Source organism: Ranitomeya variabilis, chromosome 6, assembly GCF_051348905.1.
Source record: "Ranitomeya variabilis isolate aRanVar5 chromosome 6, aRanVar5.hap1, whole genome shotgun sequence".
In the NCBI taxonomy this organism is placed as follows: domain Eukaryota; kingdom Metazoa; phylum Chordata; class Amphibia; order Anura; family Dendrobatidae; genus Ranitomeya; species Ranitomeya variabilis.
Genome location: NC_135237.1, coordinates 497009627 through 497026107, shown reverse-complemented (window position 1 = coordinate 497026107; position 16481 = coordinate 497009627). Strand labels below are relative to the sequence as shown.

General features: G+C 43.9%; 1 protein-coding gene across 1 annotated transcript in view; it reads right to left on the bottom strand.

The window, feature by feature from the left end:
• WWP1 (WW domain containing E3 ubiquitin protein ligase 1) overlaps positions 1–16481 on the bottom strand; it is a 100729-nt gene that overhangs the window by 7717 nt on the left and 76531 nt on the right. The window contains exons 11-17 of the mRNA XM_077270778.1: positions 15716–15770; positions 15548–15632; positions 12833–12961; positions 9341–9413; positions 9120–9191; positions 7684–7772; positions 3401–3560 (exon numbers count right to left, since the gene is read on the bottom strand). Of these exons, the coding sequence (XP_077126893.1) occupies positions 3401–3560; positions 7684–7772; positions 9120–9191; positions 9341–9413; positions 12833–12961; positions 15548–15632; positions 15716–15770 (663 nt within the window). The remainder of the gene's footprint in view (positions 1–3400; positions 3561–7683; positions 7773–9119; positions 9192–9340; positions 9414–12832; positions 12962–15547; positions 15633–15715; positions 15771–16481) is intronic.

Below are 16481 nucleotides of genomic sequence, written 5' to 3'. Positions count from 1 at the left end.
ACCGCAGTCACCGGTTACTGTTTATCAACCAACACATTTTATCCTCGCCGATTTGTCACATTGTTGTCGAGGTGAACACACTGTGTGTAGTAACATAACGTTCCTTTATAGTGGCCGATGCCACGTTTTCCTAATTCTCTAGATTTATCAGATCACGTGCAATCTCGTACCTCCCACTAGAGGGCGAGCGGACCGCATGCTGTTACCCCTTTTCATTTTATTTATTGCATGTCTTCTCTTTCACTCCCTCCAGATGTATGTAATATGTCCGACGATAGGGAGAGCGACAGTGCTGACACCGCTGGAACGGCACCGGAGGATACTGTAAGTGCTATCATTTTACTGGGAGCAAATACATGGATTGAGAAGACGTTGTCCGAGAAGTGGAAAACTCCTTTAAATAATTTTGTATTTTGATAGGTAGGACTTTTATAGGCTCTTTCATATTTTTCACTTTTTTTTTTTTTTTTTTTTAATTGGGAAAGGTGAGTAATTTACATTTGTTTGTAACATTTTTAATTTTTTTTTACTCCGAAAAGGAAACCTAAACCTGTGACCATTGACTGATTGTTCCAGATACCGTAATAGTACAACATTGTGATAAACAGGAACATGGACTCGGCTTCATAGGTGAGCCAAGATGGCAGCCATGGCAAACCACTGGCTCCTTGTGATCTCGCTTTGGGGGAGGGCAGGGGAACAGTGGTGGTTTGCCATATAAAAGCTACTCTACATCAAAGCCGATAAGGAGCAGCCTCCATACAGCGGATACATCCTATGTCAGGGAGGGGGCCAATATCGAGAGCGATGTGAGTCAGTATGCCGCAGGCTCCCCCTAGTGGTGGCCACAGGCAGCCAGCAACTTACTTCTTATGAGATGGACTCTCTCTATGGGATGATATGAAGGGAACTTTGCCACAATCATCAACGTTGTAACTTCTGTTGTTAGTTTTAACTGACTTAATGCCAAAACATCCTCTGCTATATGGTCAGATGGCAGAGAAGTCTGCAGGATATTGACACATTTATGAAAAATTGTAAAAAAGAAACTAAATTATTCTGCACAAGGCTAAAGTAATCCCAATGTGCGCCGTGGATCGAGCAGGACGTCTGCGCTTCATACAGCAGGACAAAGTCTGACCGCACAAGAGAAGCCGCTCACAGTTCTGCCGTCATATTATTTCTACGCGGAGCGTAAAGCCAGGTGACGGCCTGTTGTCAGGTGTGACAGGACGTCCTAAAGAGCTGACAACAATAATCTAAATGATGGAAATGATCAGATGCTTAAAAAGAAGCAGGAATCCCAATCGCAATGATCAAAACAGCAAAATGCTGCTCACACAATGAACTAATGTCTTATAAGTCTCAGTAAACGTGCTGGGATAAGGTGTTATCTGAGCATGCTCATGTGCTATCCCAGTGTCTTTGGAATGCTTGAATACTATGTTCGAGTCCCCACGGCTCCATGTCTCGCTGCTGTTAGACAGCCACAACACAGGCAGGGATTGTCTAACAACAGACATGTGCTGTCTGGCAGCACTGAGACATGCTGCAGCGGGGACTTGAACATGTTATATAATATTTGAGCACGTCAAAGACACTCCGTTATGACCCGAGCATGCTCAGATAACACCTTATCCCAGCACGCTCTCTCACAGCCAACACTGGCAACCAGGATCGGATATCAATGCCGACAGGAGAGCGTCTTCACTGGCTGGTTACAATGAACCTGACAGCTGATACATGCTGGCTCAGCCACGGGCAGTATACCAGACCCTAGCGATATCATTTCAGTATGCTTTATGCTACGGATTGTCAGAGCAAACATGAATTTCAAAACCGGCGAAACACTCGGGTGCCTAGTCCGAGAGGCCGGTCCCCAGCAGCTTGTCTCGCCTCGGCCCAGATCGCTTTCTATACACATAGGGAGAGACCTGTCAGTCTAGGGGAACAGGGCGGGCAGAAGCCGCTAGGCACCGGCCTCGTGGACTACTCTCACCAGCAGCATGGTCCTCGCCCGGATTTTAAAATGTTCGTGCTCTCTGAAACGCCACAACGTAACACATACCCGGCTGAAATAATACTCGCTGGTCGGACCACGGCTCTATCGGATGTCAGATTCCCATTTACATTCCCTCCCCCACAAAAAAAAAAAAAAAAAGCAGAGGCGGCTGTCTGTACTTAGGATTTATTGCTGTTTTTTTGTAAAAGGATAAAATCTGGGATAAACTTCCTCACAAAGAATCGTCACGCTGCAGATTTTAAACCGACGATTTTTGTGAACAAATTTTCAGCAACGTGGAGATGAAATTTACTGGGATCAAATTTAAATAATTGGAACGATAATACAATGAGTGGTGCAAGTCTGCAAAATGTCCGCAGCATGGAAACTGCAAATGGTAAATACTACTGGAAATATCGTGGTGGAAAAGGTGTGGGTTTTATCATTCTTTCCATCTTAAGCCATTTACACTACGTGGTAACTTACCCTAAGGGGACGTACTCAACATCTACATATGGAAATGGCGACTTCACTGCTCCTCTGCTTTTGGCTATGTTCACATAACGACTTTGGCGCACATTAGCAACTCTCTTGGGGCTTTGAAAACTGAACTCAGGGTCATCGACGGGCCATTGAGTAAATAAAAAAAAAAAAAAAAAAAAAAATGGATGGATGTGCTCTGTGCAGAGTCCACCTTTTTTGAGAGGAGCACACAAGGTGTGGCCGACTACACTTTTTTCCCCACCTCAAAAAGGAAGATACTGCCAAATCCGAGGTCAGCCAAAGCACAAAGTGACTCCTCTGCTTCAATGGCCCCATTGGCGAGTATGGCTAAATCTGTTTTTTTTCGGGGCTACAGATGGAAGCCCTCACAGAACTGAAGTGTGACAAAGACAATATAAACAGAGCCTAAGGCTACGTTCACATTTGCGTTGTTGGGTGCAGCGTCGTCGACGCATACGTCATGCGCCCCTATCTTTAACATGGGGGGCGCATGGACATGCGCCGGTATGCGTTGTACTGCGTTTTACGACGCATGCGTCATATAGGTGCACAAGACAGGGCGCAGGGGAGCGTTTTCCCTGCGCCGAAAGTCCCGATCTGTAGGATCTTATGACAACGCATGCGTCGCAAAACGCTGCGTTGTGTACATGCGTTGTTGGTTGCGTCGCCGACGCTGCGCCCAACAACGCAAATGTGAACGTAGCCTAAATCGCATCGAAATTTGCCGGTACACGACGGTGTACTGTCTTGTATGTGTGTGTCATGTTAACAGGAGAATAAAGAGCTTTCATCAAACCATTATCACTTTTAGCATTACATGGAATCACACAATGATAAGCACGGCGAGTCCGTCCCTACATAATGCAGTAATATCTTGAAGAAATGAGAACTGACCATCGCAATGAAGCGTCCAATAAAGCAGAAGTATGACAGGTGGTCGGGGTTGATGGTGGAGGCCGGGTTGATCTGCAGACAGTAATTGCTTTTACCAGCATACTCAAACAAACAGTACATAGGATTGAGAACTTCGTGGGACAGGAGGAAAAACCACTCTCTGAAAGAAAAAACAGGTCCAATGTCAGGGTGATGGACGGAAGCCGAGCACAAATGGTGTCCACAGAGGTCATCACGTGATACTGGGCAACAGGGTTAGTCAGAATGTGAAACCTCAAACTTGTACAATTCTTATTGTGCTGGAAGTCGGAAATCACCGGTCCCAGAAACCTGCTGGCACCCGTTACAAGCCACTGGCCTCTCATACGAAGCCATTTTCCCCAGAGGTAAAGTAATAAAGCTCCCGGGCTAGGTCTCATTCGGACGTTAATAATTTTTCTAGCACGTACAAACATGGATGTTGTTCATCTGAATTTCCTCAGTGCTTGGTCAGTGTCCGTTTTCACGTTTGGAAAAAAACAAAATAAATTGCAGAACTTCTATTCATTACAATGTTAATCACATGGACAACACACTGACGCCATTCCATGTACTGTCTGTGATCATCACAGGCCTTATTGGGAGTAATTTTGCCTCAAAGAAATAAGTGCGAAACAAGTGATATAATCTAATAAAACAACTAAAGAAAATCATTGTTCAGTCATATCCTGAGGGCCACAAGGTTTTCATCTTTTTGTTTACAGAGCTCTAAGATTATGATCTACATTTCATCACTCAGACCTATTCCTCTACATAGTTTACTCATTACTTTAGACGTTAAAGGGAACCTGCCATGTGGAAAAACGCTATTAGCCTGCAGATATGGGGTTAATCTGCATGATAATAGCGTTCTGAACCTGCCCAGCACGTGCACTTAGAGGAATAAAGTTCATTTCCTGTCGGCAGTGGGGCTCTAGTGCAGGCGCTGGTTTAGTTCAGTGCAGTGCAGGTTCAGAACTCTTAAAAACATGCTGTTAATCTGCAGGTAACATGACAGGTTCCCTTTAATAGTCTGTATACCTCCATCTTACATGATGTACTTGCATCTGTAGTTGATCACCTTCCATACTCTTCACAATTAAGTACACTCTAGATTTCTTTTTGTTTGGAATTACTGCTGCAAGAAAACGATTTTCTTTTTTGGGAGTAAGTTTTTCCTTCAAAATAAAGGTACCGCAATGGGCTCTAACATAGCCCCACCTTATGCCAATTGTTTTATGGCAATGTTTGAAGTGGATCATGTATATAATCATCCTGTTTTCACACTTCATGGTATGGCTCCATTACAGTTGTGTTCAAAAGTCCTGCATAGGCGTGAAGAAAACTATATGTTTCATACTTCTGCAGCTCTACAGTGAAACTGGTGGAACATATATGTCTTTGTAATCCCTCATTGTTTGCCATACTCATTTTTGAATGTCCCAAGTGTATTAATTTTATGGCATGCGCATTTTTGATAATTTTTTTTACAGCATAACCATACCTACACCAGTACAGTGTGTAGAATGGTGAACAGGTTTCTAAGTTCATTAACTTCCAATGCAAGTTCACACAGACTTAAATTTTACTTTTTAAGATTTATTATTTTTTATTTAATTCAGAGTCCTGAAAAGGGCCTTTTGAGTGCATCTTTAGCTTCTGATACTTTACTGGCCAGCCTTTGCTCTTGAGCACCAGCTTGCATCTCTGTGGCATTGAGTGAACAAGCTTCTGCAGATGTTCACGAGTGATGATGTGGTTCCAGGCCTGTATCAGAGCCTCAATCAACTCACTCTTGGTCCTTGGCTGTTTTCTAGATATCTCTAATGATACCTTGTGCCACAAATTTTCAATTGGATTGAGGTCCGGGGACTGAGCTGGCCAGTCAATAGTAGCCACCTTGTTCTTCCAACACCATTGGCTGCCATACAGCCCCAGACCATTACTTTCATTACATGTTTCACAGAGAAGCTCAAACACTCTGGCTTGTACTCTTCATGTGGGAACCTTCTCACATAACACTTGCCATCATTTCCTAAAATGCAAAAAGTGCTTTCATCACTAAATAGCACTTTTTCCCACTCCTCCTTCCTCCATTTTAAATATTTCAATGCCCACAGTTTTCTCCTTTGTATGGCTGTCATCAATGGCTTCTTTCGGGCCTTGCACCCTCTCAATCCTGCTTCCAAACATCTCTTCCTAAAAGTTGATGTTGCTACCTCAATATTGCACTTTTCTTGCCATTCTCGCAGAAGCTGAGGAGAGGTGAGCTTTCGATTGGCAAGGGATGTTCTTATCAGTACTCTATCCTCCCTTTTAGTTGACTTTCTGGGCCGACCAGATCTGGGCCTGTCCTGGGTAATTCCAAGCTGCTTATGTTTCTGCAAAATTCTTATGACTGTACTCTGATTACAGCCGACCTTCCTTGCGATCTGGGGGCCAGTATAACCCTCTTCATGTAGCACCACAACTCGCACACGATCCTCCGCTGACAAAAATCTGAAGGCTCCCATCATAAAACTCTACAGTATGATTCACTACATAGACCAACAGATAAAACAAACAAACAAAGCAGCAGATGTGATGCAATGTAATGCAATGTGATTGGCTGCCATAGCCAGGTTATGATTGGTCACAAGAACCTCATCTGTGATTGGCTAATTTTGGATCTGAAGCTGTACAATATATAGTTGTGCTTTCAATTCCCATATTGTTGCAATAATTTCAGGCAAAACTGCTTCAAAAGATAAAAATATTACAGGGAGAGAATGCAAAATTGTATTCTGAACAAAACCATATATAATATGTCATATTAGCATCGAAGATATTCGACAGATAAAGTTTAAAACTTGAAAAATCAATTTATCCTATGCAGGACTTTTGAACACCACTGTACATTGATGATATTTTTGGATTTGGTATGGAAATGTACAACCTTTCAACACATTCTATAATTTTATTAACTGTGTTGACCCTGACCTGCAATTTACCCCACACATTAACAATCTGCAAATCAACTTCCTTAACATCATGCTTAAAAATAAACTTTTTTTTTTTTTTTTTTAAATCTACATACGTTTTTAGAAAGCCTACTGATAGCAATAGCCTATTACTATAAGGTAGCAATCATCGTCTTGCTACTAAAAACTGTTTACACACATCACAATTTAAAAGGATAGACCGAATAGTCAATGATGACACTATTTAAGAGAAACGGTCACCAAGTTTTGCTGTCTCATCTGAAAGCTGCAATAAGTAAGGGCAGAGCAGTATAACCCTGTCCACACCACTAATTGTCAGGTTTCTGTGCACACTGTGCATAGGCAAAAAGCTACCAATCAGTGGGGATAAGGAAATACAGAGCTTATGAATATGGAGGACTACATCGCAGCAAGTTTACCAGTCCACTAGTGAATCTCCTGGTGATAAAACAGTGATGTTATCAAACCTACAGCCATCAGTCCAGTAAGTGAAATCGCTGGAATCAGGGTCTCTGCTCCTACATTACACTGCCCTGAGATAAGAAGGCAAAAATCTGGTGACAGATTGCCTTTAAAAAAAATTAGACTCAAGTGTCAACCACAATGAGTGAAAGGTCTCTCAATTCACACCAGATTACAATATAGGGCACATGGGTACCATTTATCACAATGCAAAAATATGCCATCATAATTACATGTCATTCATACTTACCTCTATCATTCCTATTGGTTTCAATTGTGCGGCTATACCAAATTTCTAATTGTTTCCCAATATCCTGATATTGATCTATTGTACTATGTAGTGGAGTTTTTTTTCTTTCAATTTCTTATGTATTGTATAGGTCTGAAGTGGAAACGGCCGATTTTATGCTTCTGCAGCTACACATACTGATGACTTAATAAAAGTTATACACCATATCTTATCTACAGCTTTGGTGTTCCTTTGTCCTGGAAACTCCTTCATACTATAATTATTATGTCTTCATTTCATTTCATCTTGATTTTGCCATTTCTTCTGTTGTAACAAATCATAATCTGACCACTCTTACTGCGAAGAAGCCTTTCCTGCATTATTAAAATCACTTTTTTTCCCCTGAGAATGATGTCCCCGACTTTGTTGAGCCATTGTGTTGTGCCAGGTCTCGGAGGTAACCCTTTGTATATCGTCTCAGGCATAATGTGCCCAATATATCTGGTTTGCCAGAAGAGATCTTGCCTTGATAAAAGTGGTGTGCTTTATTATTAGAACAAGACCTTTTTTTTTTCTACACTTAAAAGAATTACCTTGCCAGTCCTCCATAATCAAGACCTTCTTCACCCCGAAACATAACGTATAATCGTCGTCTTAAGTCATAAGGCTTCAGGGCCATTATCTGTACGGGAGAGAGGAAAAAGAAAAGGAGACCTTTGTGAACTTGTGCTTTCATCGATTTCTACAAGTCTACACTTTCTGAATTCATGAATACTAAATATGTCGGAGCAGAATTATCTGTAGGTGAAAGGCAATGAAGAAACTGGGTCAGGGTGGCTTTGTGCTCTGCTCCTTCCTCACTATGGGGGGCAATGAACTGCACGGCGCTACTCTGCACCGGAACCAAGTAGTCACTTCTGACAGTCCGCACTAAAGCAAATCTCCTCCAAAAAAAAAAAAAAATCGCAGTTTAGCCAAGACTTCTCGTGTGCCACCTCTGGGTCCTGTACTTTATCTACTAATGTCAGCCAGTTATGAGGAGGCTCATTACAGGAGACGCTCTTCGGATCTTCACTCTGTGGGGGTCCGAAATAGCTATAATATCCTGTTATATAATGAAACTAATACAATAAAGAAGTGATATCTGGGGGCCAGGCTACAGGTTTTGCTTATACAACACCATCATATCGCATAGCGGTTTACAGACATTAACACTATCCCCATTGGGGTTCACAATCTAAACCCGGAAGAAACCCACCGAAACCTGGGAAGAACATAAAAACCTCCTTGCAGAAGTTGTCCTTGATCGTCCTAGTGCTGCAAAGTTACAGTAACAAATAAGGAAAATCCGTTATTAGATCTGCGTTTTCTTAGGAAATGAGGGAAGAACTGTTACATTTTTGCAGCAGGAGCCTCTCCCCTTTGCAACAAGACAAAAATAAATAACTAAGCTCTGTCCGCCCCCTGGCTAGGGGGGCAAAGCCAAAACGACTTGTACTATACTCTAAATAGCGGAGATGGAACTGATCAGCAGAATATTAACAGGGCTGTACACTATTGGACAAACCCTTATTAATGGAGCTAGGGAGGTGGGCAGGCACAAAAAAAAGGTGACGGAGGGTGCAAATTGGCTGCAATGCTCACCAACGCCTCCGCTGAATATTGATCCCAGAAGACCAGCAACACATGCAGCTGTGAGTATGAAGGAGCGGCAATGGTCCATGGGACTATTATGGGGACATATAGGGTCACTTTAACCCTTACCATAGAACCCTATAGTGGCCATGGCCTCTTCTATAGGTTTTGTACCCAGCCCCATATACTAGTTTGCACTTTCAGCTCCGCTATATACATTACATGAGGACGTATAAATGATAATTTCCTGCTTGTGAACGCCGGGATCCGGAGCTGCATGTGATGGATGTCTACATTCCCGGCATGCTGATCATATGCTGATACATTCCTTCCAGCATGGAGGGTGTATGGTGGGGTCCCGGGTGGCTAGCCCCCTCTTACCACTAATATGTACCTGCTGAAAAGAGTCCTCGAATAGCGTCTGCCTGGATACGGTTATCTTCACGTGGCTCGGCAAGGCATTGGACTGTAAAGAAGTTTAGAGATTAGTAATCATGTCATGTGTAGTGAGTCGGGGGCAGAACACCCTGCGGTACGGAGAGGAGTCCGACGCCGCCGTCACCTTACATCACAGCCCGCACGCGCCATTACAGCACTGCCTGTAAGAATGATTACCTGACACAAATAACGAAAATGGGCGAGCTTCCACCGAAAACTGCGCTCATAAGCAATCTGGGGCCCCTTCGTCCTGAAGACAAATAGAAACATTTTTAGAAAAAAAAAACACTGGCTACACTGAAGATATATCATACTATAGAGCCCCTTTATAAATCAGAGCATCCCATAATAACCCAACAGCCCAGGGGACCGCATGCACTACGGCTCGTAGGTTTAGGTCATGGGATATTAGTAATCATGTTAAAGGGACGGTCCGTCATGCCAGTTTTTTTATTTTTTATTTATTTTTTTTTTTTAAGGTGTGCTAATGCAGAAATTAAAACATTGGGGCCAATACATCAGGCAGTGATTGCTTGATCTGACCCTATTTTTTTTTTTTTTTTTTTGCGCAACTTGGAAAATGGGAGGAGGTCAGTCAAGAGGGGGCGTGGTGTAAATCACAACCTCTTACTGGTCGGCGAACAGCAGCTGATTAATTTGGCGCACCTTACCTCAGAGCACACTATCATGACCGGCGCACAAAGCACTAGTCTGGATGAATCGGAGCCATAGTTTTAATGAAAAAAATGCCTGCCGTTTTCTATCTAGAGCTCCTATGCAGAACGGTTTCCATGGTAACAGACTACATACACACAGTGTAGTCGGGAAGCAATAGGGTTAAGCTGGGATTTTTTTTTAAGTTTCTGGATATCAGGTCTTCATCTGTCAGGGCATATATAAATCCGCTGCTCATGCACAATATTTTAAAAGCACATACAGAAATCATGGCAGATGAGCATCAAAGTAAAAGAACATCTTGATCCAATCTTCTAGACTAGTTTGAAGTCTAAGAAGTCGTTCAAGACCAAAAGAAATGTATTGGACAGATGGGTTGAAGGGTTTTGCTTATAGCAGCCATTGAGCGCGTAGGATCAGGGATATATAGCAAGGCGCACTCTGCACTGAAGCCACGGTGCATGCAGGCTCCTGTCTGCCCATCATGAGCCGATACAGCAGGGTGGGAGACCGTGACATGCGTGGGATCAGCCCGTATGACAGGACACAGGTAGATAATGTACTCCGATACAACCACATAGAACTCCCTCACGTCACAGCCGGACCTCGGACGAGGTCTCACAAATACTTATGTGACTTCTTAGGTTTGAGATGGGACGTGTGGAGGTGAGCAGATTACCAACCTTGAAGAGCACACCTTGCACAAACATTTCTGACCAGTAAGGGGCAATGTGGATCTTCAGAAAAAAAAAAATCCTTAAAAACGCAATCATTCAGTGCAAAATGACTGTTCAAACCAAGCACACGAGTCCAGCGCATGCTGGGCCTGGCCGAGTCGCTCTCAGTCACCGTCTCACCTGCACGTTTTCCTTCTGAAACAGCGCCTGTGATTGGTTTGAACCGTTATTTCGCAGTGAAAGAAGTACTGCAAAACTAAAGAAATGAGCTGGAGCAGAAGTTCATGTACGTGCACTTAGTAAGAACAAGTTCACACTGGCCACTTCACAGATAAAACCCAAGGAAAAAAAACAAAATGAGCATACAACCTGTAGTAATAGTGCATGTAAATAACAGTTATATTTTACATGTATTATTACTATTTGCTTACTATAGGGTGTATGCTCACTGTTTCTTTGGTTTTCTCTGTAAAATGACCACAGTGTGAACGTACTTTACAAATTGCACATATACCAACTTATGCTCCGGCTCACTTCTTTGGTTTTGCTGTAGTTTCTTGCACTTTCTGAGCTAGGCATTTCTTCTATATAGCGTCCCATAAACGGGTGTCTGAACAGTCGGGCCCCGTCCTGCTCTGCCTTATTCACATTGAGGTCGGCAGACACAAGGCAAGGTTTTAATGATAGAGACAGGATAGGACCATCCCGATTTCGTACACTAGGTCATGGAGGGATGGCTTTTACCCTTTTTTTTTAATCACAATAGTGGTTACCAAGTATCCAATGTTAGTTACATCTACTATTACAATTTATTCCTTTGCTTATTATAGGGAATATGCTCATTTTGGGTTTTTTTTTTTCTTGCTTTATTTCACTGAAGTATTGTAAGACAGACCCAACAGATGAGGGGCCGAGGACCAAAGGAGCCACTTGATCAGGCCGAATTCAATCACCATAGCCCAACTGGGTGGTAATGATGCCGGAGCATGTAGTTGTATATATGAGATAAGTATATACACTACAGAGCACAGACTTCTAGATTAGTCTCCAATGTGAGACTGTCGCTACATAATACAATGAAGGCAGTGAGAAAGACAGATTTTAGATTCTGGGAATCTAGCATTGTGGTTAAAACGCGTGGACAAGAGGAGAGCTAACCTTGCCAGCGATTCTGCTACCCACTTACGGATGACACTTATAACTTCTATCAGCCAAAAAGCAGTACATGGTGACAACCCTTGGCCAGAATATTGGGTATGAAGCGTTTGGACCACACTCACATTGCTCCTGACGCATATGTAGCCATTGCCATTAGTGATGAGCGAGCGTGCTCTGATAAGGTGTTATCTCAGCATGCTCGGGTGCTAACAGTGACTTCGGTGTGCTCGAAAAACATGTTGCAGTCCTTGCGACTGTTTGTGTCGCAGCTGTTTGACAGCCACAACACATGCATGCATTGCCTGCTTGTTATGGAATCCCTGCATGTGATGGGGCTGTCGAACAGCCACGAGATATGCCGCCGTGGGGACTAGAACATATTTTTCGAGCACGCCGAAGACCCTGTTAGCACCCGAGCATGCTCAGATAACACCTTATCCCAGCACATTTACTCATCACTAATTACCATCTACCAGGCGATTGTCCTTTTGGCCCGGCTGGAATTTCTTGGTATTGATTATGTTACAAATTTGCATCCACAGTAAAAATTGACAAACTGTGGATTTACAATCAGCATCGAAGGACAATTCACGCTGCAGAAGTGTATCTATATATGTACATAGTGCAGTCACTATGGCCAGGAAGGATCTGGTCTGCTTTACGAGCCGCAGTGTGGACACATACATAATTATATGGGAATATGGACGGCATAACCACAGAAAACACGACATGAGAATGTGAAGAAAGCAGCACATCGGATGAGCCAAACAGAAATAAAACATGTCTTCCACAAAGCACCGAAGATCTATACATGCCGCATGTATAGTCTTCACATGGAGAAGCCGGCGGATACAGGACAGCGTCACACGCGTCATATACAGATGTACACCAAGCAGTGCGGCCGGGAGCACACAGGTGACTGTATGGCAGGGGATGAATGAATCCCACTGAATACAAGCAATCACTGGGAGCAGCGGCTGTTCCAGGCCGCGCTTCATCTTCACAGCCCATCATTATGGAGAAAAGCAGCAATGAATGATCTGCAGCTGCCATCACCACAAGACCACTTGTGTGCTCCAAACCTGAGTGCTATGTCCCAACATGAGCTGTAGCGCCGCGCGGAGCGGACCGCCGCTCGCTGAGGCTTCCCGGTACTTACACTGATGACTTTCCAGTCCGGGGGTCACTGAAAGTAGTGGTCTTTAAGTTGTGATCTACAAAGTACTTTACCCCTTCTCTCGTGTACCGAATCTCCCAGCCCTCGGGTAAGGGGTCCTCATTTTGTAAACTGTGGGGAGGGAGCAACCATTAATAAGAAGCCTTCATACAGAACACACAAGTTATGCACTGCTAGTAGTCGTAGTTTGGGATTTTAGTTAATGCAATTATTTCCTACAAAATAAAAATGTGCAGACATCCCGTACCTCTGTTACTCCTCCTGGGCATTACTAGTACAATATGGCGGGTCCCTGTACCGTCTGCCCCGACAGCAGCCATGGACACTATGTACGGACTGGCTCCATCATTACAGGGAAACCGATACATCCATATATGAGCCCAAAAGGAATAACAGAGGAGCGGCACCGCACAAGAAGCATTTACTAAGACAGAAATGTAAGGAGAGCTGCGGCGGGTCCTCCTGAAAGGGGTGATGGCCGGAGGTGGTCTGGATTATGGAGACAGCAGAGTGTCTGCGTTTCTCTGCTTTCTTAGAAGCAGTGGATGAGTTATGGAAACAGCTTAGCACAGATCAACGGCAATATCTGTAATCCCCCGTTACCTCGGCTCTTCTATCTCCGCTATGAATGGCTGACCGGTGAATGCACTTTTAAAAAAATGTTTTTACCCATAGAAAACTTGCTTTATGAGGGTCAGAGGAGCCTGAGAATAATCAGAAGTCAAGCTACAAAAAAGTATATGTGTACCCATCATCTCTCCTGACAACCCTCCTCCGGCATCATACTGACTTATGTCCTGCGTTACCCCTAAAACAAATGGAAGCTGACAGCAGGGATGAGACAAGCAGCGGTTCACATGCCACCCGCAGTCCTCTGTGCACCCTCTCTGCCTCCACAGCTGTGGGGGGCAAATACTCCAGCACCCAGGCAATAGCAGAAGGAAAAACCCAAAAAGGTGGGCCCCACTGACTAATCTGAGGTTCCCGGTATTTGTACATACAAGGTAGATGGAAGGGAAACAACTTGGTGGACAGCCAGGAATTGGTCTGCTCCGACCAGGCAAAAATCACATGCAGGGTCATAGCAAAAAAAAAAAAAAATCAAGCTTATACATCGGAAAGTACACAGCACCGTGGAGGTGTGACGAGCTCGCAGTCCTCTATAAGGAGACGCTCTAGCCATGTGGGTACGATCACGCACATTGGTCTGGTCGGGATCTTGCAGCACCAATATTATATTGCAGAGGACAGAAGTTGCATAGTTGTAAATTACTAAATTTTGGAACATGTGAAGTCCAACATGGCCAACAATAAAGAAGCAAGGTCATGCTAAAACTACGGCACGCACGGTGGTGTGGCTCTGCTTTGTGCTCTGAGTGATCGTACCTGCAGGGCGCAGCTCATCCAGGACCGCAGCAGACCGCGCCAACCATCCTCTGCCAGTGTCAGCAGGAAGAGGACAGGCGGGATGTGACCGGATGGGAGGAAGACTCGTCTATCTGCACTCGCTGTCAGGGGCGAGATATACTCCATGTAGTGAATGAAAACGGAGTTCTAACTGGTTTCCACTTGTATCCAAGACTGTTGACATATAAGCCCCAGTGCTGCAAGCCTTTATAGGAATCCGTCAGCAGGTTATTGCTACGTAATCTGAGAGCAGAATGATGTAGGGGCAGACACCCTGATTCCTGCGATAGGTCACTTACAGGGCTGCTTGTTCTAGTTCTGATAAAATCCCTGTTTTCCCTGCTGCATATCTATGTATATCCCTCTCTGATTGGCAGTGTCCTGTGTACACTGTGCATAGGCAGAACGCTGGCAATCAGTTGTGGGAGTGCGGCTATACAGAGCTCATCTATTTGGAGGACTCCTGCTGATAAAACACGGATTTTATCCATACGACAACAAGCAGCCAAGTAAGTGACACATTTCTGGAAAACTTGGTGGCATTACTTTTAATGAATTTTTAGGAATTTTAACTAATTAAAAAAAAAAAGCTGCAGATCTCTGCTTGCTGTGACTCAATGGAGGCCATTATTACTTACACTCAGCAAATAAAAACTCCTGGTCATCGGATGATCACACAGTTTCTAGCAATAACCGTATCGTTAGGGTATGGACACAGGTCGCACCCATCACGTGCGCAGGAGACTACATAATTGTATTGGCTAAATGCCGCATGATTTTTGACAGAGGAAACACAGCCAGATCGCCTGACGTGCACCTTGCGACCATCCCACGACCGATTTTTAAGCCCTTGAAGAGAAGGTTTCTATACAAGACCTGCAAGCAGAGATCTGGAGGAGAGTGAAGAATGTGAAATCCATTAGAATAAACTATTATGTAAAAAAAAAAAAAACTTTTAGTAATGTAACTGGTTCCTAAAAAAAAATGTAGAAAATTATTTCTCCAGAATACTGGTCTATCCTCCAAAGGTCCCCAGGGGGGAGGGGCGAGAGCTGCGCTCATTACTGCAGCATACGGACCTGCAGTGTATGATTCAGCCACAGGGTGGCGCTCACCGGGGCAGGTGCAGACACTAGTGATGGGTTACGCTTCAGGTACACAGCATTAGGGCAAACCGGGATATGGAAATAAAAGGAAAAGCATCTCTCCTTGAAGATGGAATGGAGCAATGTGATGGGCAGCTCTATCACAGAACACAATGGCAGCAGCATACACCGCTCTGGACCCTACCCTTGAGTGCGAGGATCTTCCCACTGGGTAGTTTTTGTGTTGTGATTCACAAAATACACCCGATCTGTAGAGTCCACTCTTCTTTCTGGAAAACAAAGGGTGCAGAATAAGTGGTCGTTTCACGCGTGTATCTCCAAGGGTGTAATAATAATAGTACTGATCTCATACCCCAGCCTGGCGGTAACGGACCCAAGGGATCGTTCTCTGCTGATAACATGGAAGCCTAGAAACAAACAGTTCATATCTTACTACTAGTAATGAACACAACACATCTGGTAAGAGCCGGACCACCGACTGCCGATGGCCACCAAATACAGAGGGCAATATGTGTGTGATGTGCTGCATATGGGAGTATGTGATATGTATGTATGTGATATTCATGTATGGAAGTATGCACAGTACAGACCAAAAGTTTGGACCCACCTTCTCATTTAAAGATTTTTCTGTATTTTCATGACTATGAAAATTGTACATTCACACTGAAGGCATCAAAACTATGAATTAACACATGTGGAATTATATACTTAACAAAAAAGTGTGAAACAACTGAAATTATGTCTTATATTCTAGGTTCTTCAAAGTAGCCACCTTTTGCTTTGATGACTGCTTTGCACACTCTTGGCATTCTCTTGATGAGCTTCAAGAGGTAGTCACCGGAAATGGTCTTCCAACAATCTTGAAGGAGTTCCCAGAGATGCTTAGCACTTGTTGGCCCTTTTGCCTTCACTCTGCGGTCCAGCTCACCCCAAACCATCTCGATTGGGTTCAGGTCTGGTGACTGTGGAGGGCAGGTCATCTGGCGTAGCACCCCATCACTCTCCTTCTTGGTCAAATAGCCCTTACACAGCCTGGAGGTGGGTTTGGGGTCATTGTCCTGTTGAAAAATAAATGATGGTCTAACTAAACGCAAACCGGATGGAACAGCATGCCGCTG